The following is a 27430-nucleotide window of genomic DNA, read 5'->3' as shown; positions in this document are numbered from 1 at the left end:
TGTGTTCTTTCAACGTCACTAACATGTATTCAAACATTCCCACTAAAAAAACTACAGAAATAATAAAAAACAATCTTTCCAAACATAGCAGTTTAAGCAAAATAGAAAAGAAGAACTCTTAAAAGTACTAAACTTTGTCTTAGAAAACAACTATTTCACTTTCAACAATAAAATATACAAACAGGAAGGCCTGGCCATGGGAGACCCTTTATCCGAAATCCTTGCTGAAATTTATATGGATAACCTCGAAAACAGCAAAATAATAAAAAACATCAGTGGATTAAATCTCTGGCTATGCTGTGTTGAAGATACGCTAGTAATAATTGACAAAAATCTCAACAACAGTGAAAACATATTAACTTATTTAAATAATCTAGATAACAGTATCAAATTCACTAAAGAGGACGAGAACCAAAACTCAATTAATTTTCTTGACATCACAATAACAAGAACTTCCAATAAGTTTGATTTTCAAATTTACAGGATACCCTCATTCACACCTATAACTATTAAACAAAGTTCCCTACATCCACAATCACACAAACAGTCCTCATTTTACAGTATGGTGTACAGAGCTCTAAAAACTCCCCTTTCAACCACCACTTTTAAAAAAGAAATAAATACAATAAAAGAAATAGCCACTTTTAATGGATACAACCCCTCCATCATAGACAGACTAATTAATAAGGTTAAATTGAAACTATCCACAAACCTCTCCCCAATAAAAAATGAAAAATCAAAGTACACAACCTGTACATACACCAACCCAATCATACATCAAATAACCAATACCTTAAAAAATCAAGAGATCAAAATAGCTTTCAAAACTCAAAATCAAACCAAAAAAATGTTCTTCAACCACAATACAATAAATTCTGAAAATAATAAATACTCAGGCTCCGGTATCTATAGATTAAAATGTAATGAGTGCCTCAGCTCATACATCGGACAAACAGGAAGAAGCTTCATAACTAGGTACACCGAGCATTTCAATGCTCAGAAACACAATAAACACTCAGCAACGAGCAATCACGTCAAAGAAACTGGGCACAACTTTACCACAATTGAACAGGACCTTCAAATTTTAAAAAGACTAAAAAAAGGTGACTCATGACCGAATTTGAAAATTTATACATATTTTTGGATCAAAAATTCAATACTAATAAGAATTTAAATGATCCAATAGACAATAGAAGCCCTTTATATGATCAAATAGTAACATCATTCAATAAAGTGAACTTTCAGGACAAACATTTTTTTTAATATTTTCAAAACAGTATCAATAAACACTCCTTCCACATCAACAAATACATCACACACCTCTTCCCCTCCACGTGCCAATCTTAAGCCATTAAATGCTCCATGCCCCCCACTTCCCCCACTATACACAACTCCCTCCCATTCACCAATCACAAGCCTACAACCCCGCCCCCTTCAAACATCCCCCTCCGCCCAGACAGCATACATACAACACAAGGAGTAAAAACGTTAGTGATCACTAGTATCCTGATAACGCTTCACACAACAAGTCAAACGGGCCAACAACGCCATAGGTAAGCACCAACATCTTCTCTCCAACAACACTTGGACAAAACATTCCCATGTTTTTTCTTTTCATTCTCATCAAAATTAACTACAGTTTTTCTTCATTTCAGAACCAACCAATCACAACAATAATTCAACAGCCCCATCAAACTGTGATATTACATATATCACACCCCAGAATTATATGTAGAAGTTAGAGATATTATTGTCAGTATTCGATTTTTATTATTATTATTATTATTATTATTATTGTTTCATTTGTATATTTTGCCAGTTATATTGGTAAGCTGGAAGATATCCACATATGTAGGTATGAGTAATTTGTTTTGCACGAGTGGGAAAACATTGCTTTAATAACTCTGGTAATTTGAATGAGTCATATGGCTACCCCAGTATTTGTTGTGGTCGTCGGGAAATTCGTATGAGTCATGTATATATCCCAGCCTGATGAGATGAGCTTGTTGTTGTACCAGGGAAATTTGGTGATTCATGGAATATACCCCAGAGTTTGTTATTGTCTTGGGAGGAAGAAGTAGTTCAGGGCTTGGTCTTGACAAGAGGTTCACTCATGATTGATGGGCAAGCACCAATCCAGACGTCTCATCTGAGAGGAGGGGGATGCTGATGTCTATAAAGGTTGATCATACGGCGGCAACCTACGACATTGTAAGGAACATTGTAAGGGTGATTGTGAGAGTGATTGTAAAGGAACGAGAAGGAACTACTACAACTATAAGCAGTAACACTGTATGAAGGAACTACAACTGAGGCACTGTACGGGAAGGAAGTGGTGTTGATACACGGTACTGGAGTGACACGGCTGCAATGGACTGGACTTCAAACGTTCGTGGAGCGTAGTCTAGTTATGTTCGTGGAAAGTGGCTGATTGTGGAGAGTGCTTGCGCATTAAGTATTGTAGCACTTGTGGCGGCCTAGCATTATATGTTGGTGAAAGCTATCTCAGACTTTCCATATTTATGTTGAGGATCGACAGACGTGTGTATATATCTTTACAACAAGTTTTAAAATATGTGAACACAGTAGTACAACGTACAGTATCTGTGTGATGTGATAACTGCCGATTATGAGGATCGGTAAATCGAATTAATATAGAGACAGTGAAGGGTGTTTATCTTCATACATGTACATTGTTCATCGGACCATCTACAAATGGTAGCTTAGTTCTCGCTTTCGTTTTCCCACGGTTTTCATTATTGTTGTTGTTGTAAATATGGAGTCTTCCAGCAATATTTTATGTGTGTTTTATATGTATAATGTTGTATGTTGATGAGGTGCTCATGCACGGAATTTGTTCAGAATATAGTTAGTTATTTTAGAATCAGTGTTATTGATGAACCTAGGTGCAGTTCCTACCTAATTAGTCGTTTTCAGGAGGTTAGGTAAGGCCTGCAGCAGATGTACCAGTACGCAGCATTATGTACACGCCCTGGGATATACAGTTTATCATGCTCTTATCTAAATTCGAGGGATCCATTCTGGTGAACTCTGGCGCCCATACTACGGACATTTCGGTTAATTATGCTTATTAATTTTATTAAGTTTTTTAGTAATTTTATTTATATATTTTTATTCATAATTTATTTATTATTATCATCAAAAAGTTACAAAACTTCCATAATATCTTCAATAATATAAATTTCCACTATCAGTGTTTTGAAAAAAAAAAAATTTGTCATCAGATGAAGAAAACAACAGCCATTCAACCTTCGCGTCAAAATCATACCATCGTAGAGAATAACAGCTCATCATCATGTCTACAAACTTACTTAGATGTCTTAAAATAAATGTAAGCTAACTACAAACTTCGCATCAACACAATCTCGCCAATCAAATCTATATATAACCTATGAACTGTTGACCAATAAACCTCACGGGCAAATATACGCTAACGTTAATTAATATTTGCCGAGCAAAATTGGAATGTTTTTCCTTTATATTTTGTATTCAATAATGTAGTTTATTTAATATTTATTCACTATATATTAGCATGTTATTTTACTCATACTTCAAACATTGACTACGGCTTTAAGCCATCAACTGTCACTCATAATTATATGACACCTCCATCTTTAAGTGTTCTACCTAAGAATCTACAAGTTTTTAAAAATATCATTAGAATGTATTGTATATCTTCACTGTAATGTTTTTTTATATATGTTTTCCACTATGTGTTGGATATCTGGTAATGACTAAGGCTTCAAGCCATCTTCTTGCTACTGTACCATCAAATGACGTCCTATTCATCAAGTGAATTACACAAGAGTTTATCATTATAATAGACTTTTAGTTATTCATGAATATTTTTACAATAACTGTAAAATTTTTATCTCACCTACAATCATTATCAAACATCATTTTAGGATAATTTGAACCTGTTGGCTGACAAAAATAATAAGGTTTTGATAGTGACTGAAGATGCCTGACAGTAAGAGGCAAAACATGTCTCACATTTAAAAAATGTTTTAACTTAAATGCCAACATCTTATATTGTATTGAATAGGTGGAAATAAATATTAAATATTTTCCTATATACATTTTAAGTGGTATGTTCTGAGCTGTCAGTGGAGAGATTACGTGGAATGACATTAGTAGACAAATAAGTTTGAGTGATGTTTATGAAAGTAGGAAAGATCACAATATGATGATAAAGTTGGAATTCAAGAGGACAAACTGGGGCAAATATTCATTTATAGGAAGGGGAGTTAGGGATTGGAATAACTTACCAAGGGAGATGTTCAATAAATTTTCAATTTCTTTGAAATCATTTAGGATAAGGCTAGGAAAACAACAGATAGGGAATCTGCCACTTGGGCGACTGCCCTAAATGCAGATCAGTATTGATTGATTGATTGATTGATTGATTGATTGATTGATTGATTGATTGATTGATTGATTGATTGATTGATTGATTGATTGATCTTAAAAAAGCATTTGACCTGGTTGACCACAAAATACTTCTCAACAAGTTAAAAATAGCAGGAATTAGGGGTTTAGCGCACAAATGGTTCCAAAATTATTTATCAAACCAAACACAATATGTGATGATTAATGATATTAAAAGTTCTAAGCAGCAAACAAAAATGGGAGTACCGCAGGGCTCAGTACTAGGTCCTATTCTATTTTGTATTTATATTAATGACATACAGTCTTTAACACTGAAGGGAAAAATGTAAATTATTTTATGATGATACCTTAATAACTTATAAAGGACTAAGTAAAATGCAAATTATGGAAGATATAAATGTGACTAAAACAAACTACTTAATCTTTCATAAAACAGCCCATAAGATCACAGCGGCTAATACTGTTACCCTAAAGTACCAAGTAATAGAGCGAGTCAACTCGGCTAAGTATCTTGGTATAATATTAGACTCAACACTTTCCTGGAAAAGCTATATTGATTATGTAATCAGCAAAATTACCCCTTTGATAGGAATAATGCACAGATTAAGACACATTAATTTTTCTCATCAACAATTGAAGTGTATATATTATGCAATGATCCACCCACGTCTAACATACACAAGCTTTATTTGGGGAAGATATAAGAAAGTTTTTATTAATACTTTGAAATACTACAAAAAAGAGCCATCAAAATCATGTATGGATCCCCCTTCCTCAAACCGTCACATGAAGTTTTTCAGTCAAATATTCTGCCATTCCATAATCAAATTGCATTTTCATCATCAGTCTTTATGTATAAGCTAGACAGGAAATTAACCAACTCTACTGTTAACTTCTCCCATTTTAGTGAAATTCATAGGTATGAAACTAGAGGATCATTAAGGATATATCCCGCTCACTCTAATTCAGTTAAATGTGAAGTGAAAGACATAGAATCAGCAATGTTTAGGGAATATAATGTGTTGCCTCCTGTTATAAAGAACTCTACTGTAAATCGATTATATGTTTTTAAGAAAAAACTGAAGGAATATTACTCTTATACAGATATCTTAATATAATCTCTATATAACTTGCTTTAATTAATACAATAATATGTTGTTGTTGTTGTTGTTGTTGTTTGAGTCATCAGTCCATAGACTGGTTGGATGCAGCTCTCCATGCCACCCTATCCTGTGCTAACATTTTCATTTCTACGTAACTACTGCATCCTACATCTGCTCTAATCTGCTTGTCATATTCATACCTTGGTCTACCCCTACAATTCTTACCACCTACACTTCCTTCAAAAACCAACTGAACAAGTCCTGGGTGTCTTAAGATGTGTCCTATCATTCTATCTCTTCTTCTCGTCAAATTTAGCCAAATCGATCTCCTCTCGCCAATTCGATTCAGTATCACTTCATTTGTGATTCGATCTATCTCTCTCACCTTCAGCATTCTTCTGTAACACCACATTTCAAAAGCTTCTATTCTCTTTCTTTCTGAGCTAGTTTTTGTCCATGTTTCACTTCCATACAATGCCACGCTCTACACAAAATTCTTCAAAAACATCTTTCTAATTCCTATATCAGTGTTTGAATTGAGCAAATTTCTTTTCTTAAGAAAGCTCTTCCTTGCTTGTGCTAATCTGCATTTTATGTCCTCGTTACTTCTGGCATCGTTAGTTATTTTACTACCCAAGTAACAATATTCATCTACTTCCTTTAAGACTTCATTTCCTAATTTAATATTTCCTGCATCACCTGCCTTCGTTCGACTGCACTCCATTAATTTTCTTTTGGACTTATTTATTTTCATCTTGTACTCCTTACCCAAGGCTTCGTCCATACCTTTCAGCAGCTTCTCGAGATCATTTGCAGTCTCAGATAAAATAACAATATCATCGGCAAATCTCAAGGTTTTGATTTCCTCCCCTTGGATTGTGATTCCCTTTCCAAATTCCTCTTTGATTTCCTTTACTGCCTCTTCTATGTAAACGTTGAAAAGGAGGGGGGGACAAACTACAGCCTTGCCTCACTCCTTTCTGGATTGCTGCTTCTTTTTCAAAGCCCTCGATTCTTATCACTGCAGACTGATTTTTGTACAGATTGTGGATAATTCTTTGTTCTCGGTACCTGATCCCAATCATCTTCAGAATCTTAAATAGCTTGGTCCAATCAACATTATCGAATGAGTTTTCTAGATCTACAAATGCCATGTACGTGGGCTTGTCCTTCTTGATTCGATCCTCTAAGATCAGACGTAAAGTCAGGATTGCTTCACGTGTTCCTACATTTCTTCTGAAGCCAAATTGATCTTCTCCCAACTCAGCTTCAACTTGTTTTTCCACTCTTCTGTAAATAATGTGTGTTAAAATTTTGCAGACGTGAGATACTAAACTAATGGTGCGGTAGTTTTCACACCTGACAGCACCGTATTTCTTGGGAAAGGTATAACAACATTCTGCCGAAAATTGGATGGGACTTCTCCTGTCTCATACATCTTACACACTAAATGGAATAACCTTGCCAGGCTGGTTTCTCCTAAGGCAGTCAGTAATTCACAGGGAATATCATCAATTCCAGGCACCTTGTTCCTATTTAGGTCGCTCGATGTTCTGTCAAACTCCGACCTCAAAATTGGGTCTCCCATTTCAACAGCATCAACAGCCTCTTCTTGTTCCAGAACCAAATTATCTACATCCTCACCTTGATACAGCTGTTGGATATGTTCCTGCCATCTTGCTGTTTTGTCTTCTTTCCCTAGAAGTGGCTTTCCATCTGAGCTCTTAATATTCATACACCTAGATTTCCTTTCTCCAAAGGTTTCCTTGATTTTCCTGTATGCAGCATCTACCTTTCCTAGTACCATATAACCTTTGACATCCTTGCACTTCTCCTTCAGCCAGTCTTCCTTAGCTACCTTGCACTTTCTAACCACCTCATTCTTCAATCGCCTGTATTCTTTTCTGCCCTTTTCATTTCTAGCATTCTTGTATTTTCATCTTTCATCAATCAGGTCTAGTATCTCCTGAGTTATCCACTGATTCTTAGTTGATCTTTTCTTCCTTCCTAACATTTCTTCAGCAGCCCTACTGACTTCATTTTTCATGACTATCCACTCTTCCTCTATTGTGTTTCCTTCAGCCTTTTCATTTAGTCCTTTTGCAACATGTTCCTTGAAGCAATCCCTCACACTAATTTCTTTCAACTTGTCTAGATCCCATCTTTTGCATTCTTTCCTTTCTTCAATTTCTTCAACTTCAGATGGCATTTCATGACCAACAAGTTGTGGTCAGAGTCCACGTCTACTCCTGGGAAAGTTTTGCAATCAACACCTGGTTTCTGAATCTCTGCCTAATCATAATGAAGCCTATTTGATACCTTCCAGTGTCTCCAGGTCTCGTCCACCTATAAAGCCGTCGTTTGTGGTGTTTGAACCAAGTATTGGCAAGGTCTAAATTATGATCAGTGCAGAATTCAACCAGCCGACTTCCTCTTTCGTTCCTTTGTCCTAATGCGAATTCTTCTACTGTATTACGTTCTCTTCCTTGGCCTACCACTGCATTCCAGTCTCCCATCATAATTAGATTCTCGTCACCTTTTACATATCTTCTGCTTCTTCATATGTTCTTTCGATTTCGTCATCATCCCCTGAGCTAGTAGGCATATAGAGCTGCACTATTGTGGTGTGCATTGGTTTGGTGTCTATCTTGACGACAATAATTCTTTCACTATGCTGGTCGTAGTAGCTTACCTGCTGCCCTATTTTCTTATTCATTATTAACCCAATTTCTGCATCTCCCGTGTGTGATTTTGTGTTGATAATTCAGTAGTCGCCTGACCAAAAATCCTGTTCTTCCTGCCAACGTACTTCACTTATACCAACTACATCTAACTTTAGTCTATCCATCTCCCTCTTCAGTTTCTCTAATCTACCACAACAATTCAAACTTCTAACATTCCATGCTCCGACTCACAGAATGTCAGTATCCCCTCTCGTGTAGTCCCCGCCCGGAGATCCGAATGGGCGACTAGTTTACCTCCGGAATTTTTTACCCGGGAGGAAGCCATCATCAGTACATCATTCATACAGAGAGAGCTGCATGACCTCGGGAGTTAGTTACGACTGTAGTTTCCCGTTGCTTTCAGCCGTGTAGCAGTATCAACACAGTTAAGCCATGTTTAGTATTATTACAAGGCCATATCAGTCAATCATTCAGACTGCCGCCCTTACAACTTCCGAAAGGCTGCAACAGAACACTGTTATTTCAGGTAAAATTCCCTGTTAAGCTTAAGTTACGGAGTAGTAGATCGTCAAAGGAGTTTTAATGAGACTATTGATAGCTTCGGACACATGCTGTCCCTAATGACTGGGGAATTCCTGTCTTGAAACAGAATACAGAGGCAAGGGCACACTAGCTTATCACAGAAGCCAATTGCTAGAATTGCCAAGGATGTAAAACAGACATCTGAGAAGTAGGACATGCCGTCAAATATAGAAAATGTGTACTTATGAATAAGTATGCCAGAATGTTCATTTAATTATAAAAACAGGAAAGTATGGAAATAGATAAAAATACTTAAAGCACATAATTATCAAAGCTGCAACTGTTTTTCAAGCAAGAATATCTCAGCACGCTTTGGTGCTCTCTGGTAGCACTAAATCATTACAAGATATTTTTTCACCTTTGTAAAGCAATAAATCAAGTGAAAATAAGTCAATATTGGAGTCACTTTGTAGTGAAAATCAGTTCGGAGCAAGTTTGAGATGCAGTTTTTACCACAAATCTCTTCAATTCAGGAACTTACGTTTTGACTTTATTCAAAGTCATCCTCAGTCTTCTAGTATGATAAGTTTGTGATATAGTTTATTGAGGTAAAAACTGCATCGCATACTTATCATAATGAGTAAATACCACTGCATTTTTGCTACAACCATTAAATATTTGAAGAAGTAAACTATTTAAATTTCATTATTTGTTTTACTCTCTTGGATGTGGAGCCTTCAATACTTCAAAAACAACAAGCCAAATACAGTGAGGAATGCTCTAGATTTATCATATTAGAACTCTTCTCAAGTGATCATTCCAAATATCTTAGTCATGAGAAGGTAGGGGAAACAATACTTGTCTCTGGAAAATTAGTAAATGTATAATGTCCTTGCATCTTAGATTATGAGTGAATGTTTTTTTGCAGATAACGCAAATTGTACTGAGGTTGCTTGAAGATGACTGGTCAGATGTAAGGATTAAAGCATCAGAGGCATTGGGTGTTTTATTCTACACAGATTTAATTGAAAACAAGGATTCCCTGTTGGTAAGTTTTTCTTTTATATTATGCTTAAATAATTGAACGCCTATGTTGAATAGCTGGAATAGCCTTAGTGCAATAAGTATCATTGTTTTGGCTGCAGTTTGTACAAAATTGCAGCTCCCTTAAGATACATTTCTTCCATAGTCATAATAAGGTTCAACGGTCAGATTTTATGTTCTATGAACAAATTAAGGAATGATAGATTAATTTTAAACAAAAAATGAAACACAGCTTACAACTATTCCTTAATGTGAACACCAGTGTGGTGGCTAGGTCTTTGTTTAATATATGCAATCAAAAGTTGCTGCTTGTGCTAATGCAAAAAGTTTAAATGTTGTCCATATGTTAATTTAGTAGGTTGAATAGTGGGGGAAATTTTTAACAATGTGTGTTAATTCAGGTTGGTTTGTCGTGTGCCTAAGATTCAATCCCAGGACAGCTGGTCTCTCCGAGGATCGAACCTATGATGCAAGTGTGATAAACTGATATAACTTGAAAACAATATTCTCTCACCCATGGGTAAATAATGCAAGTATCGAGCTCAAATTATTATTATTTGATGATTATGATACTGATTATTCATTCATTCATTCATTCATTCATTCATTATCATTATAGACTGTTATGCCTTTCAGCATTCAGTCTGCAAGCCTCTGTGAATTTACTAAATGTCGACACAATCCTCGATTTGCAACTCGTGTTCTGGCCTCATTTAGTTCTATACCTCTAATCTTTAAATCGTTAGAAACAGAGTCTAACCATCGTCAGCTTGGTCTCCCTCTATTTCTCTTACCCTCCATAGCAGAGTCCATTATTCTCCTAGGTAACCTATCCTCCTCCATTCGCCTCACATGACCCCACCACCGAAGCTGGTTTATGAGTACAGCTTCGTCCATCGAGTTCATTCCTAAATTAGTCTTTATATCCTCATTCCGAGTACCATGCTGCCATTGTTCCCACCTTTTGTATCAGCAACCATTCTTTCTACTTTCATGTCTGTTACGTCTAACTTATGAATAAGATATCCTGAGTCCACCCAGCTTTCGCTCCTGTAAAGCAATGTTGGTCTGAAAACAGACCGATGTAGAGATAGTTTCGTCTGGGAGCTGACTTCCTTCTTACAGAATACTGCTGATCGCAACTGCGAGCTCACTGCATTAGCTTTACTACAACTTGATTCAGTCACACTTACTATATTACCATCCTGGGAGAACACACAACCTAAATACTTGAAATTATCGACCTGTTCTAGCTATGTATCACCAATCTGACATTCAATTCTGTTGAATTTCTTACCTACTGACATCAGTTTAGTCTTCGAGGGGCTAATTTTCATACCATACTTATTGCACCTATTTTCAAGTTCAGGCTTTCGGCACAGTCTGGCATTAAGACCAAGTCGTCAGCATAGGCCTAACTGCTTACTACATTTCCATCTAACTGAATCCCTCCCTGCCATTTTATACCTTTCAGCAGATGATCCATGTAAACTACGAACAGCAAAGGTGAAAGATTACAGCCTTGTCTAACCTCTGTAATTACCCTAAACCAAGAACTCATTCTACCATCAATTCTCACTGAAGCCCAATTGTCAACATAAATGCCTTTGATTGATTTTAATAATCTACCTTTAATTCCATAGTCCCCCAGTATAGTGAACAATTTTTCCCTCAGTACCCTGTCATATGCTTTCGCTAGATCTTCGAAACATAAACACAACTGCCTATTCCTCTCATAGCATTTTTCAATTACCTAGGCGCATACTGAAAATCTGATCCTGACAGCCTCTCTGTGGTCTTAAACCACACTGGTTTTCATCCAACTTGCTCTCAACGACTGATCGCACCCTCCCTTCCAACATGCCAGTGAATACTTTGCCTGGTATACTAATCAATGAGATACCTCGATAGTTGTTGCAATTCTTCCTGTTCCCTTGCTTATAGATAGGTGCAATTACTGCTTTTGTCCAATATGAAGGTACCTTACCAACACTCCACCCTAATTTTACTACTCTATGAAGCCATTTCATCCCTGCCTTCCCACTATACTTCACCATTTCAGGTCTAATTTCATCTATACCTGCTGCCTTATGACATTGGAGTTTATTTACCATCCTTTCCACTTCTTCAAGCATAATTTCACCAACATCATTTTCCTCCTCTCCATGAGCTTGGCTGTTTGCAACACCACCAGGATGATTTCCTTTTACATTGAGAAGATGTTCAAAATATTCCCTCCACCTCTCCAGTGATTCCCTGGGATCTATTATGAGTTCACCTGAATTACTCAAAACAGTGTTCATTTCCTTTTTCCCTCCCTTCCTCAGATTCTTTATTACTGTCCAGAAAGGTTTCCCTGGTGCTTGACCTAGCCTTTCCAGGTTATTACCAAATTCTTCCCATGACTTCTTTTTGGATTCAACAACTGTTTGTTTTGCTCTGTTTCTTTCATCTACGTACAAATCCCTGTCTGCCTCGGCCCTTGTTTGGAGCCATTTCTGATAAGCCTTCTTTTTACGTTTACAGGCTACTCTCACTTCATCATTCCACCAAGATGTTCGCCTTTTCCCATCTTTACACACAGTTGTTCCTAGACATTCCCTTGCTGTTTCTACTACAGCATCCCGGTATGCCACCCATTCACTTTCTATATCCTGAACCTGCTTACTGTCTACTGTTCGAAACTTCTCACTAATCATATCTATGTACTTCTAATTTCCTCGTCCTGGTGATTTTCTACAGTTATTCGTTTGCAGACAGATTTCACTTCCGTTACCCTAGGCCTAGAGATACTTAGTTCACTATAGATCAGATAATGGTGAATACACGGACACAATTCTAGTCCTAATTCCTCCAACTGACAAATCTACACACATCATTCGCTCGTTTACGTGCCCAACAGAAACTATGTTCCGTGCAATGGTATTCCTGATAAGGAGCCCTACCCCAGACTCTGCCCTTCCCTTTCTAACACCCGTCAAGTGCACTTTTTTTTTTTTAAGTTGCTTTATGTCGCACCGACACAGATAGGTCTTATGGCGACGATGGGACAGGAAAGGGCTAGGAGTGGGAAGGAAGCGGCCGTGGCCTTAATGAAGGTGTGGTGTGAATATGGGAAACCACGGAAAACCATTTTCAGGGCTGCCGACAGTGGGGTTCGAACCTACTATCTCCCTAATACTGGATACTGACCACACTTAAGCGACTGCAGCTATCGAGTTCGGTGAGTACACTTTATAATCTCCTATCTCCTCCTCGTTATCTCCCCTTACCCGAATATCACTTACTCCTAGCACATCCAGATGCATCCTCTTTGCTGACTCAGCCATTCGACCTTCTTTCTTCCGTAAGCCCCATTAATATTGATAGCTCCCCATCGAATTCCATTTCGTTTGCCAAGTTGTTTCCAAGGATTTTCTCGCCTGTCAAATGGGAGTGGGACTCAATTACTCCCATAGGTCCAAGGCTTGCTTAAAATGTTCTGAGCTCGGTAAATTCATGAAGCAGAATGCTACCCTACTTGCACATAGTCCAAGTGAGGATCTCCCCTCTAACGGGTTATGGACCACCGGTGAATTGTATAGTCCTAGCCGCCTGAGCACAAGGAGGGCCATGACTCAGAATATGTCCGAGATGCCCATTCCTTAGCAACTGGTATCCCGACTCTCAGGACTACTTACTAGGCCACTCAGCCGTTGCCCATGGTTCACGAACTAGGACGTGACTACAGTAACCCTCAAACATGAACCATTATTGATTATTATTATTATTATTATTATTATTATTATTATTATTATTATTATTATTATTATTATTATTACTTGTGATGTACATCCACTTTTTAGTATCATTATTAGTTTTTGATCACATTATTGGTGAGGTTATGTCATGAAACATTTGTTGTATATAGATATTTATATGAGTTTAATTAATGTAAGAACCTGTACATAACTTTTTATTATTACCTGTAAATATGATTTGTTATCCACTACAGAATTGTGAAACACACTCTAACACATAGAATGGCACTTGGCTTAAGCACTCCAAAATTTACGAGAAAATGTATCTTTCTAGAAGCCTGGCCAGGCACATATATAAGGAGGTGGTCTTGATGTTAGAGACGAGTTATTGCTTAGTTGGAGTTATGGTTTAGCAGGAATTCTACTTGTGACCTTGTGTTGTGTTAAACCGACATGCTGTCAGCAGTCAACTGTTTAACTGTGTTTTAAGGTTGCAATCTCCATGTGGCTTGTGCTTAGTGATAGGCATTTGTCAACCCATTCCAATCTGGGCGTTAATATCCCTAACAAACTTTCTGGACTGGTCATTTTTAAGGTTATTTAAAACATTATATATCTGTACCTGTAGGAGATATTTGCATGATTCTTTTTTTTTTTTTCTTTGTGCTTTCTTGAGCATCTAGTTTTGAACAACGTTGTTTGTATTATCTCAACTATCACTTGAGATTTTAAAATTGTTTTAATATATTTATATATGTTTTGCGAATGGAAAAAAGGTCTGACGGATAACTAAGCAAGTACAGTTTTCTATTTTGCTAATATAAAATGTGCATTGCAATTACAAAACAACAACAATAATGAGTACGATATAAAAATAATAATTTTTCAATAATAATAATAATAATAATTACAATAATGAAATTTTATTTTAATTGATAAGTTTTGTCAAAAGTTACTCAAATGTAAAAATATTGTTCCATTTACCACAAAAGACTTATGAGAAAAAGAAAATACAGTCTTCTAAACAGACAACTTTACTAATATGTAGACAATCTTACGTATTCATGCAAGTTTGAAATACGCGGGAACATGCGCTAGGCTGTAAAACGAGCTCCAATTGTAATAAAATGTAAGAAGTTGTTTCGAATTCATATGTCAGTAATTTGTTCATTTGCGCATAAACTTATAATATATCATAAAATACCAAAAATATCACTTTCGTCAAGCACATGTTTGCCTTGAGAAGCCATGTCTTAGAGCTCACTGAGTGCCAACATCTACTGATGCATGTTGATTGAAAATATTGTAAATTCTCTGACTTAGATATATAATACTGCCACCTGCTTAAATACTCTCGTAACTAATACATGAAGAAACACGATGTAACCACCAGAATGCGTGTATAGCTCATTCCCGATTTTTTGTGAATCGTCAAACCATACTACGGGCTATGCCCACAGCGCGGCCTGAGCGTAATTTCGGCCACTGCGAGCGTAGCTCAGAAAGAATTAAAGATGGTGATTTGTTGATGTGTGCGTCTTTGTGGATACATCATTGGTGACCATGGGACAGGACGTAAGAACTTGCGAGTGAATACGAGTGTAGCGCAAAATAGATCAAAATGCAAGTGATAACGGAAAATATGTCGGTGAAACAGCTCAAAGATGAACTCGCCAAGAGAAATCACCCGACGAACGGGAAGAAGAAGTCACTCCAGATGCGGTTACGGGAAGATCTCGCTGAAATAGGAAAAGATCCCAAAAAGTTTTTCATCGAAGTTGACGAACATCCAGACGAAACACCTGAAGATGAGGTAAATATGACCAAAACGTGTGCTAAGCTAATGAACATGATACAGACCCTCAATTCCACCTTAACAGATAGCATTTCGAAAGTAAATGACAACATTTCAGACATAAATGACAGACTTTCAGACAAAATTTCAGACGTCAATTCTAGCCTAACAGGACGGATTGCAGATCAAATTTCAAAAGTCAATGACAAAATTTCTCAAGCTAACTCAGTTTTAACCGGACAAATATCACAAGTGTACACGCAGGTTTACAAAGCTGAGCAGGGCCTAGAATCTAAAATTTCAACCGTAGATGACAAAATTTCTTCGCAAATTAGCGACGTCACCAATCGATTAACGCAGCATATATCAGACATCAGATCAAAAGTGGGGCAGGTTGAACAGATCGATAGTAGGGTAAGCCAACTGGAAGGGTACGTCTTGAACCTCAAGGAGGAAGTGGAAATCCAGGTTTCCGGCATAAAGCAACAGGTTGAGGGGAGGATTTCTACCGTTGACAGAAATTTTGAAAGCCATATCTCAGCCGTCGAGGGAAATTTTGGGAGCCATATTTCTGCTGTTGAAGGAAGGTTAGAAAACCAGTTTTCGACCATCAAGGGAGAGATATGCAGAGTATAAGGGAAAACGTCCTTCACGCAGTAGAAGATATATTAGCACAAAGAGGACCTATCACCACACCTCTAACCCCCTCAAACCTAACCGGCAGTACAGCTCACCTAGGCCCGAAGGTGATTATAAGAGAGCCTTCCGGAATTCCACGGGCGACTGAAAGAGAACATGACTAGCTTCATCTTGGAATCGGTCAGTCTATTAAGAAGGACTAATCTACCAGAGGACATCTTCATGCAACTCATCACACTGCAATTAAAGGGGCAAGCTGCTACTTGGTGGAATAACTTGAAGGGTCTAAAATTAAACTGGACGGACTTCAAGAGGGAATTCCTCGCTAGGTTTAATTCCGAAGGGGTGAAGAGCTCCGTGTAACAAGAAACAAGAATCTTTATTTGCCATTGACCGTATACAATGAAATAGGCTTCGTCAACTGATAATAATTTAGTACTTAATTATAATTTAGTACTTAAGGCTGATTCCAGAGAATTGTCAACCCAAGAAGGAAAAAAGTAAATTTTAAAATAACACTCAACAATTTTTTTATGATAGATAAAACATTAAATTTTATTAATTTTATAATATGTATTCATTTAATGATGTCTTTCAATTTTTAATTGTGTGGTTAGTTGAACCTTTATGTGCAGTCTAAATTCATTTGATATTTCTCAATGTTTTAGAATTACTGGTTATTATGATGAAAAGGTATCAAAATAATTATGTTAAATATTAATTCTAATGCTCTTTCTCTTCATAGTAAAGTACTTATTTAGGTTATCAACAGTTTATATAAGGTATAATAAGGCGATGAATTTATTGCTGCAGGCCGTGTAAACATGTGACAAAAAAGGTATAAAAGTTTCTGTAGACAAAAAGTGCGTGGCTCAATTTGAATAAAATTTGGTATGCAAAGACAATACTGTACAACCTTTCAAAATGCTATATCATTCGTTTAAATTTTCAAATGGATTCATACAAAGCTGATAGTAAAATACGTCGCGTGTTTACGGCGTTCTCGCATGCAGGCGGCCGGGGAGTTCCCTGTCGTATGGAGCCATATGTACAGGAATGCTGGAGACAAAATTAAGTGGTACCAGTGGCAAAGTGATGATGAAAATCACGTATCTCGAATTCAAGAATCTGGCACAGTTGAAGAATGTTTTGATAAACTAGTAAAATCATGTCCCTTGTTTATGAAACACACATTTATTAAAAGAATGCAAAGCAAAATGTTCGAAGTGCAGAAAAAACAAACGACTGAAAATTCAATGGTTTTGCAAGTGGATTTTACGGAGAATTTCACTCTTCTTCCACAAGATGAAATTCAGAGTTGTTATTGGCATCACCGACAAATTACGATATTTACTGCTTCTCGGACAGGGCAGCGAGCCACGTCAAGCAACGTTTCATGTTCGCAAGCCTAACGTTTTTTAAGGAAACTTTTGGAATTAATGTAACTTGGAATTTTTTTGCGTCTGGTCACGGGAAAGGTGCTGTTGACGGTGTTGGTGTAACACGAAAACATAATTTGACTGTTGCTCTATGTGCAAAAAGACACCTTATAAATATGCACGATGTCGTGGAAGTAGCGAAAAGAAATTCAGCAAACACAAATGTTATATTGGTTCCTTCTGAAAATGTTGAAAGGAGTAAACCCCTTCTGAAATGCCGCATCGCAGTACCAGGAACATATGATACTCACAATGTGGAGCCATAAAAAAAATACATAATTCAGGCAAGAAAATATTATTATTCAGAAACAACTACTACACACTCTCTACATCCAGACTAAAAGATCAAAGCACTTGACAAAAATCCACCCCGTGATACGACTTTTGAAGTGGGAGACTTCGTCCTGGGAAAACACGGCAGAAAGAAACATTCCAAGTATTATGTTTGTACCATAACTGAAAGAGATGGGGATGTTTATTTTGTATTATTATTACACCACTGGTATACTTATATTAGCTTATCTTTACAGACTACAACCACAAACGTAGACGAGAAAGGTGTTGCCACCAACTACTTCTAAATTCAAACTCAAGACCTGCTGTTTACTATATAAGAACTTACCAGAGTACATCACAAGTTGGAATATACAACACAATAAAATTTCTTCATGACTAAGGTCCATATCAATATGACGCATACCAGCTTCAGAACATTCTCAAAGATTACCTCACACAGCTAAAATCAACATAACATAGAAGCAAAGGAACTACTCAGAAGATAGAAGAATGGAATCTATGTAACATGAACTAATAATTTTAACAAGTGTCTACCTATACATACCAAATTTTAATGTGTTAAAACTTTTTAAGTGTTTTATATTGTGGTCCATATGTTTTAATATGTTCTACATACGTTTTACCTTGACTACTGATATTTTAATTTCATGCTACTGTATACATTTCCATCCCCCATTAGACATCCGGATGTCTAATACAATAACAACTTGTGAATTGTCTAATGGCTGGAAACAAATCGTGTACTAGCTGATGATGGCCGTTAAAGAGCCGAAACCGGTACTAGTTTAATCTATTTAAAAGAAATTGTGTATTGATTGGTGGAAAAACACATTTCTTATCTATACTTTGAATCTGTCAATACGGAAAATGAAATTTATAAATAATAATACGGAAGGGATTTAAATATCAGAACTTGAAAATTAAACTAATGAACGCAACCAAAAGCATTGCCTTTTTGAAGGAATGCCTTTCAAACAAATTAACACCGAAGTTTCTCCAGAAATACAATAATAAACACAGACGAACTGCTCAGACACGCAAAACACAAAACAGGACTAATGAAATTTGGTTAAAAGAAGAAATAAAATTCCTATATCGTAAGAAACAACACCTTAATAATGAACTTTACTCAACACACCTGAAAGCATCCCATGAACTCCCACACAGCTATTGGAATTACTTTCAACGAATTTCCAGAGAAAAAATAGAAGACTTAGCCATAAAGAAACAAAACACACTAAACAAAAAACTGGAAACACTGAAACAACAACAAAGTAAACCAAAGCCACTAACCATAATCCAAAACAAAGATCCCTCTCTTCCAAACAAGGATTCTCAACATAAATTCCATCTGCCTATAAAAAATCTTACGCAAACCGTATTTGACGACGAAGAAACGGATATGTTGAGCAGGGGACCCAAACACAACTGGGGTAATGCATCATCCTACCAGAATATTATAATTACCGTTACCGAAACAGAACTTGCTTTACAAAGGATCCCATATGACGTACGAGACGAAGTTAGACACGAAATCAGTAGACAGATCCCGCAATACATCAGTAACATTCACAATAATAACCTAAACATGAATACCACCAATAGATCAAACTTGAACAAACTTAAAAATAAAATAAAACAGAACAATCTACTAGTAACGAAGGCCGACAAAGGCAACACTACGGTCATTATAGATAAAAATGAATACATAACAAAGACTAAAAAATGTTTCCGAGGCAATACTTTTTCTATTAAACGCTGAGATCCAACCAATAACATACAAAGGAATTTAAAAATTTTACTTAAAAACACACACTTTCTTCTCACCGAAACTGAACCTGCTAAACTCATAACAATGAACCCCCAATTACCGTCCATGAAAGCCTACCCAAAAATACATAAAGAAGACGTACCTATGAAACTAATTATAAACTATAGAGCCAGTCCAACCTACAAATTATTGCAATTCATCCAAAATTTTTTAAAAAAGCACTATTCATTTTTAGCAAACAAAATAATACTAAACTCAATAGATTTCTGCAAAAAACCAAAGAGCTAAAGATCGAACAACACCATACCCTTGCTTCATTTGACATAATAAATATGTACCCTAACATTCCTGTTAAACAAACAATCAAAATAATAGAATCTAACCTAAAAAAACAATAGCAACTTGAGCATCTTAGAAATAAACGAATTCATAAACTTACTTGAATTCGCCATAAACAATAACTATTTCAGATTTCACGATACCATTTATCAGCAACAAGGCCTACCTATGGGGTCTCCTGCCTCCGGAATATTAGCAGAAATATATATAGATTACTTAGAACACACGTCAATCAAAGAAATAGATAATATAAATTTTTGGTGCAGATTTGTTGACGATATCTTCGTAATTTTAGATAATAGATCCACTGACGCACAAGCTATACTAGACAAACTTAACACTCTAGATCCCCAAATTAAATTCACCAAAGAAACCGAAAATAACCGTACACTAAATTACCTAGATTTAACAGTAACCAGACACGACAACCACTTATCTTACAAGATCTACAGGAAACCCACACACACCTCAAATACCATAAAAAAATGACTCCATCCCAATACACAAAAAAGAGCAGCCTATTATAGTATGATTTATAGAGCTTTTTACATCCCAATGACAACAGAAGACCAAAACAATGAATTGAAGTTAATCCACGACATAGCTAAACATAACGGATACAGCAAAGAAATGGTCCATAAAATCGTTCACAAAATAAAATCACAACCTAAAACTAAATTAGCAAAAACAGCCAAACCCAAAAGAGACTATGCCCTATTTACCTTTAACAACACCCACATATATACTATAACTAATATTTTCAAGAAGCACAACATGAAAATAGCATTCAAAACCACACACAATAGTACCAACATTATACATAACACTAAAACAGTCAATAATAACAATAAATACAACCAATCAGGTGTCTACCGTATCAAATGTAACAACTGTGACACAAGTTACATAGGACGTACAGGCAGAAACTTCACCATCCGCTACAATGAACATATAAATGCAGTAAAACATAACCATTTCTCATCAATAGGCCAACATGTAGAAGAATCCAAGCATAGTTTCACAGACATCAATAACGACATGACGATACTAAACATAAACTCCAAGGGCCCCCTGCTCAACATAACCGAAGATTTCTACATTTCTTTAGACCAATACGCTAACCCCAATCATAACATTAATGATATTACAGAAAAAACCAGCATCATTTTTGATAAAGCCATTCCTGCATTAAAGAATGATTACCTCAAAATAGTAAACACACGCTCCAACAAACCAACGAATCACAAGCCCGACCCCGCCCCTACTTCCCCAACGGCCACTCCTTCTTCCCCTCCACCTACATCCCCCTCCACAGCTAATATGAGCCCCAGACGCACTCGCAGTAGAACACAACAAGCCTTCAAACACATCGGCACAAGACTTCCACAACACCTATAGTAAGTACTCTTTCCATACACACACCAGGCATTCCTTCATACACACACCACCGGTATACTTATATTAGCTTATCTTTACAGACTACAACCACAAACGTAGACGAGAAAGGTGTTGCCACCAACTACTTCTAAATTCAAACTCAAGACCTGCTGTTTACTATATAAAAACTTACCAGAGTACATCACAAGTTGGAATATACAACACAATAAAATTTCTTCATGACAAAGGTCCATATCAATATGACGCATACCAGCTTCAGAACATTCTCGAAGATTACCTCACACAGCTAAAATCAACATAACATAGAAGCAAAGGAACTACACAGAAGATAGAAGAATGGAATCTATGTAACATGAACTAAAAATTTTAACAAGTGTCTACCTATACATACCAAATATTAATGTGTTAAACTTTTTAAGTGTTTTATATTGTGGCCCATATGTTTTAATATGTTCTACATACTCATGTTCTAACTTATTGTAACTTTTTACCTTGACTACTGATATTTTAATTTCATGCTCCTGTATACATTTCCATCCCCCATTAGACATCCGGATGTCTAATACAATAACAACTTGTGAATTGTCTAATGGCTGGAAATAAATCATGTACTAGCTGATGATGGCCGTTAAAGAGCCGAAACCGGTACTTAGAAATCCCTGTCTGCCTCGGCCCTTGTTTGGAGCCATTTCTGATAAGCCTTCTTTTTACATTTACAAGGTGCTCTCACTTCATCATTCCACCTAAATGTTTGCCTTTTCCCATCTTTACACACAGTTGTTCCTAGGCATTCCCTTGCTGTTTCTACTACAGCATCCTGGTATGCCACCCATTCACTTTCTATATCCTGAACCTGCTTACTGTCTTCTGTTCGAAACTTCTCACTAATCATATCCATGTAGTTCTGTCTAATTTCCTCGTCCTGGAGATTTTCTACCCTTATTCGATGGCAGACAGATTTACTTTCTCTACCCTAGGCCTAGAGATACTTAGTTCACTATAGATCAGATAATGGTCTGTATCATCAAAAAATCCACGAAAAACTCGTACACTCCTAACAGATTTCCTGAATTCAAAGTCTGTTAAGATATAGTCTATTATAGATCTGGTACCCCTGGCCTCCCATGTGTAGCGGTGAATAGCCTTATGCTTGAAGAATGTATTCTTATCAGCTAAACCTATACTAGCACAGAAGTCCAGCAAACGCTTCCCATTCCTATTAGCTTCCATATCTTCCCCACATTTACCAATCACCCTTTCGTATCCTTCAGTTCTATTCCCAACTCTCGCATTGAAATCGCCCATTAGCAACATTCTATCCTTGCTGTTGACCCTGACCACGATGTCACTCAATGCTTCATAAAACTTGTCAACTTCACCCTCATCTGCACCCTCACATGGTGAATACACAGACACAATTCTTGTCCTAATTCCTCCAACTGACAAATCTACCCACATCATTCGTTCATTTACGTGCCTAACAGAAACTATGTTGTGTGCAATGGTATTCCTGATAAAGAGCCCTACCCCAGACTCTGCCCTTCCCTTTCTAACACCTGATAAGTACACTTCATAATCTCCTATCTCTTTCTCATTATCTCCCCTTACCCGAATATCACTTACTCCTAGCACATCCAGATGCATCCTCTTTGCTGACTCAGCCAGTTCTACCTTCTTTCTTCCATAAGCCCCATTAATATTGATAGCTCCCCATCGAATTCCATTTCGTTCGCCAAGTTGTTTCCAAGGAGTCCCTCGCCTGTCAAATGGGAGTGGGACTCAATTACTCCCATAGATCCAAGGCTTGCTTAAAATGTTCTGAGCTCGGTAAATTCATGAAGCAGGATGCTACCCTACTTGCACATAGTCAAAGTGAGGATCTCTCCTCTAACGGGTTATGGACCACCGGTGAATTGTATAGTCCTAGCCGCCTGAGCACAAGGAGGGCCATGACTCAGAATATGTCCGAGATGCCCACTCCCATTCCATAGCAACTGGTATCCCGACTCTCAGGACCACTTACTAGGCCACTCAGCCGTTGCCCATGGTTCATGAACTAGGACGTGACTACAGTAACCCACACCATGTACCGAGCATTAAGTCAAAATTAATGACTATACCATACTTTTCAAAATAAATGTTTATTAAACCAGTAGAAAAATTGGTTTGAAAATTGTGGGCTTTCTGCAATACTCAACATTTACAGGAACGAAAGTTTCCACCCTATAGGTTATCTCCACCTAAAATGAAGGCTCTGAAGGAGATCATAGATCAGATGCTGAAAGATGGTATAATTCGGCCCTCTAAGTCGGCATATCCCTCGCCTATTTTCTTGGTTCCGAAACCCCAAGGTGGCTTCAGGCCTGTGATTGACTATAAGGCTTTAAATCGGAAGGTGGTGTTACAATTGGTGCCTCTTCCCGATCTTCACTCTTGTTTTTCTTGGTTTCGGAAAGCTAAGTTCTTCAACATCTTAGGCGTTAATCAGGCGTACAATCAAATCCCTCTAGCCGAAGAATCCAAACATCTCACAGCCTTTGCCACAGATTGGAACTTGTATGAGTACAACCGTGTGCCTTTCGGGCTCCCCACGGGAACAGCTGTGCTCACGAGACTGCTAGATAGGGTCTTCTCCGACATCAAGTTTGAATACTTATACCATTATCTTGACGATGTCGTATTTTCTGAGACCTTTGAAGAACACCTGGATCATCTGAAAGAGGTCCTTAATTGCCTTCGTAAGGCAGGGTTAACTGTGAAGTTATCTAAGGTAGCCTTTGCTAAGCCTTCCATGTCATTTCTAGCGCATATTGTGTCGCCCGATGGTGTTTCCATTGATTATTCTAGAACACAGGCCATCCGCGATTTCAAACCTCCTAAGGATATCAAAGGTATTGCCAGATTCATTGGCATGGTGAATTTCTTCAGGAAATTTATTCCTGACTTCGCTAACTAGCGGCGCCCTTGAACTTACTTCGTAGGAAAGGCGTCAAATTTGAGTGGGGGCCTTCTCAACAAGCCACTTTCGAAGACCTGAAATTAGTTCTTTGTAATGCCCCCGTTCTTGCTATGCCTGATTTCTCGAAGAAATTCATCGTTCAAACCGACGCGGCGGCGGCGGTGGCTGCTGTGCTTCTTCAAGAGACTGAAGTCGGAAGGCGACCCATCGCCTATGCATCTAGGACACTATCGGCTCAAGAAGCCACGTATTCCATCTATGAACTTGAGGCTTTGGCAGTCTTATTTGCACTAGAGAAGTTCCGCCTCTATCTGGAACATGTCAAGTTCGACTTGGAAACAGATAACCAAGCGTTAAGTTGGGTCTTAGCTAGACCGCGTCGTACTGGTCGTATAGCCCGATGGGCCATCAGGATTTCGGCCATCCAGTTTGATGTTAGGCATATAAGAGGATCTGAAAATGGTGTGGCAGACGGACTAAGCCGTATGTTTTCTAATGATGTGGAGACCTCTGAACAGGAAGACAGTTCTTCTCTTCCCGAGTCTATACCTCCTGGTATAAATGCCGTTCTAACTGATGCCCCCATGTTGTTCAGGGATATTGAAAAATATCAACGTGAAGATCCGGTGCTGGCCCCTATTATGGAAACCCTTTCTTCTGGGGAACATGTCGTCCCTTATGTGTTAAGGAATGGGGTTTTATGTTGCCCATCTAGGCATGATCAAAAAATGAAAGTTGTGGTTCCAGCTGTCCTTGTTCCCATGATCTTCAAGTATTACCATAAGACCCCATTAGGGGGGCATTTAGGCATCTTCAAAACTCGAGAAAAGATCCGAGAGATGTTTATCTGGAAAGGTATGGACGGTGAAATTCGAGAATTAGTAAAAGCTTGTAAATCATGTTTGCTCAGTAAACCCACGTCCACTAAGCTAGGTCTTCTATCTTCTCATCAAGCGTCGCGCCCCATGGAACGCCTCTATATCGACTACATAGGACCCTTCCCCCAATCAAAGGGGAATGCCAACAAATTCATTCTCGTATGTGTAGATGGTTTCACTAGATTTTCCTGGTTATTTCCGACTAAGCTGGCTACCGCTCAATCCACCATTGCTTGTTTAAATACCATCTTTGCTTCTTTTGGTCTGTGTCAATATATATTTTCTGATAATGCTAAAGCCTTTACTTCCAATCTCTTCCGTAAATTCTGTTTTGATCTGTCCATCTCTCATGTGACTACTTCGGCGTATTATCCTCAACCATCTCTGGCTGAGTGGGTCAATCGTAATCTGAGATCGGCGCTCATTGCATTTCATCATGATGATCATTCCAGGTGGGATACATCCCTGCATTGGTTGGCCTTCGCTTTGAATTCGGCGGTTCATGAATCTCATAAGTTCACTCCAGCTTCTTTAATGTTTAAATTTGTGCTTAACACGCCGCTCTCTATAACCTTTGGTCTCTTAATGATATCCTACCAGAGACAATAGATCCCGATAATATCAGAGATCTATGGAAGAAGGCTAAAGCCAATCTTAAAGTTTCCCATGAAAAGGTTAGGGAAAGATATGATCGTGGACGGAGGCCCACCAATCTAAAAGTAGGGGATCATGGTTAAAAACTTTGTTCCCGCGGGCAAGCCTCCAGATTTCATGGGTCGTGCATCATTTTAGATTTCCTGACTCCTGTTACATTATTAGTGAGCAATCCAGCCACAGAGAGGATCTTTATAGAGTCCACATCTCCCAAGTTAAACCTGTATAATTCGTTTTTTTTGCTCATTGCCGCTAAATTTTAGCAGGAGCTTAGAAGGTTATATTTTTTTAAATTTTAAGGCCTTCTGCACTATGGTTTCCTTTCTTTATCCATATGAGTTGTATGTGCGATCTTTCCCTCTGGTTTTCCTGCTGTCAGTTCCTGAGTGGCCATTACCAAGCCCCCGCCTCCTGCAGATCCACACCATGGCACGTAAAGCCTTCCACGTCGCCCAGTCCTCAGCATCACCAATAAAGATCGTACCCTCCATTCTCAAGTCTCCAACAACACTTTTCTTTCGCCGAGATCTTACTGTTTCAGTGTTGCCGCAGCTGTTCGTTGCCGTACCGCCACTAAGGTGGGGTACGGGCCCACTCCACTCCCGTGATGTCTACCTGTGTACGGCACGCCGGAGTCCATCTCCCGGCATAGGCTGAAGTGCAGCGCACCAACCGCCAACTCATCTGGGGAGTGTACTTACACTTCTGATCTGCGGCGTCCTTCACAACGACTACCCTCTCGTAGTAGCGGGAGAGGTGTATCTGAGGGTACTTGAGGGGTCCGGGCGACCTCAAACTGGATGGCGGCAGGCCTTGCCATCAAAAATATTCATATATATTTCATATTCTGCAGCAACAAGGACACTCTAAAGCTGAAGTTTAACAAGTTGCTACCTGACTACTACAAAAAAAAAACTAAATTATTTTTTTTCCCTTCAAAGTTAAAGAATAATTCCTTTAAAATTCTTCTGTGTCACCTCTTGGAAGGACATTTGTGGGGGGGGGGGGGAGGTCTGTACCGGGAGGTACACCTCTACGCCGCAGAGTTAAATCTTGCGCCAGTTAGAACTAATCTACAGGAGAAACACTGAACTTGGAACTTAACCTACTTAAACTTTTCCTCAGAAGAGGTCACTGCCGTAATTTTGTGATTACGAAATTGCCAGTACTGTGTGATTTTTACTTGTTTTGTTCTCCATTGATCAAGAAGTGTGGACATTTTCTCATAGATGTCACTGCTATAAAACTATGATCATGCACCCTGGTGCTGAATGAAAGAACCTTTCAGAAGAAATTTTGTATTCATAAGTTTTTCCTTTACTAAAGTCCGTTCATTCATTTTTGGGTTTTGAAATATTTATCCTTTCTTTCTGCCTGTTTTGAATTTAACCGATCAAGAATTTCTGTAATTAATTTCCAACCAATCATGTATTTCTTCTTCGATTTTGAGTGTAAACTTTGTATCCTCCAATAAAATTCTGTGGGTGTGTCTTGATTATTCATGAAAGGTCTTGAACTTTCCCTGAGGGTTTATAAACTGCGGATTTTCACGACTCTCGGCCACTTGATCAACATCTAACTAAGTGTATGTATGTGAAGCAAGACGCGGGAGGTGCCTCTTTCATCAGGCAGCAGTTCTTCAGCAAGGAAATGGCCGTTTAACATCTTTATTTCTTGCTAGCTCCGCAGTTTAACCTGAGGGAAGGGTCCGAAACTTTAATATGTAACCAACTTCTCTAAAATGTAAGTTCTGCTGGC

At 37.9% G+C, this 27430-nt stretch overlaps 1 protein-coding gene across 1 annotated transcript in view; it reads left to right on the top strand.

Annotated features, from left to right (window-relative positions):
* LOC136863441 (proteasome activator complex subunit 4A) overlaps window positions 1-27430 on the top strand; it is a 1047550-nt gene that overhangs the window by 993104 nt on the left and 27016 nt on the right. Inside the window, exon 34 of the mRNA XM_068225934.1 lies at window positions 9648-9767. Coding sequence (XP_068082035.1) covers window positions 9648-9767 — 120 coding nt within the window. The remainder of the gene's footprint in view (window positions 1-9647; window positions 9768-27430) is intronic.

Source organism: Anabrus simplex, chromosome 2, assembly GCF_040414725.1.
Source record: "Anabrus simplex isolate iqAnaSimp1 chromosome 2, ASM4041472v1, whole genome shotgun sequence".
NCBI classification, from domain to species: Eukaryota; Metazoa; Arthropoda; class Insecta; order Orthoptera; family Tettigoniidae; genus Anabrus; species Anabrus simplex.
This window is presented reverse-complemented; position numbering and strand designations above follow the sequence as displayed.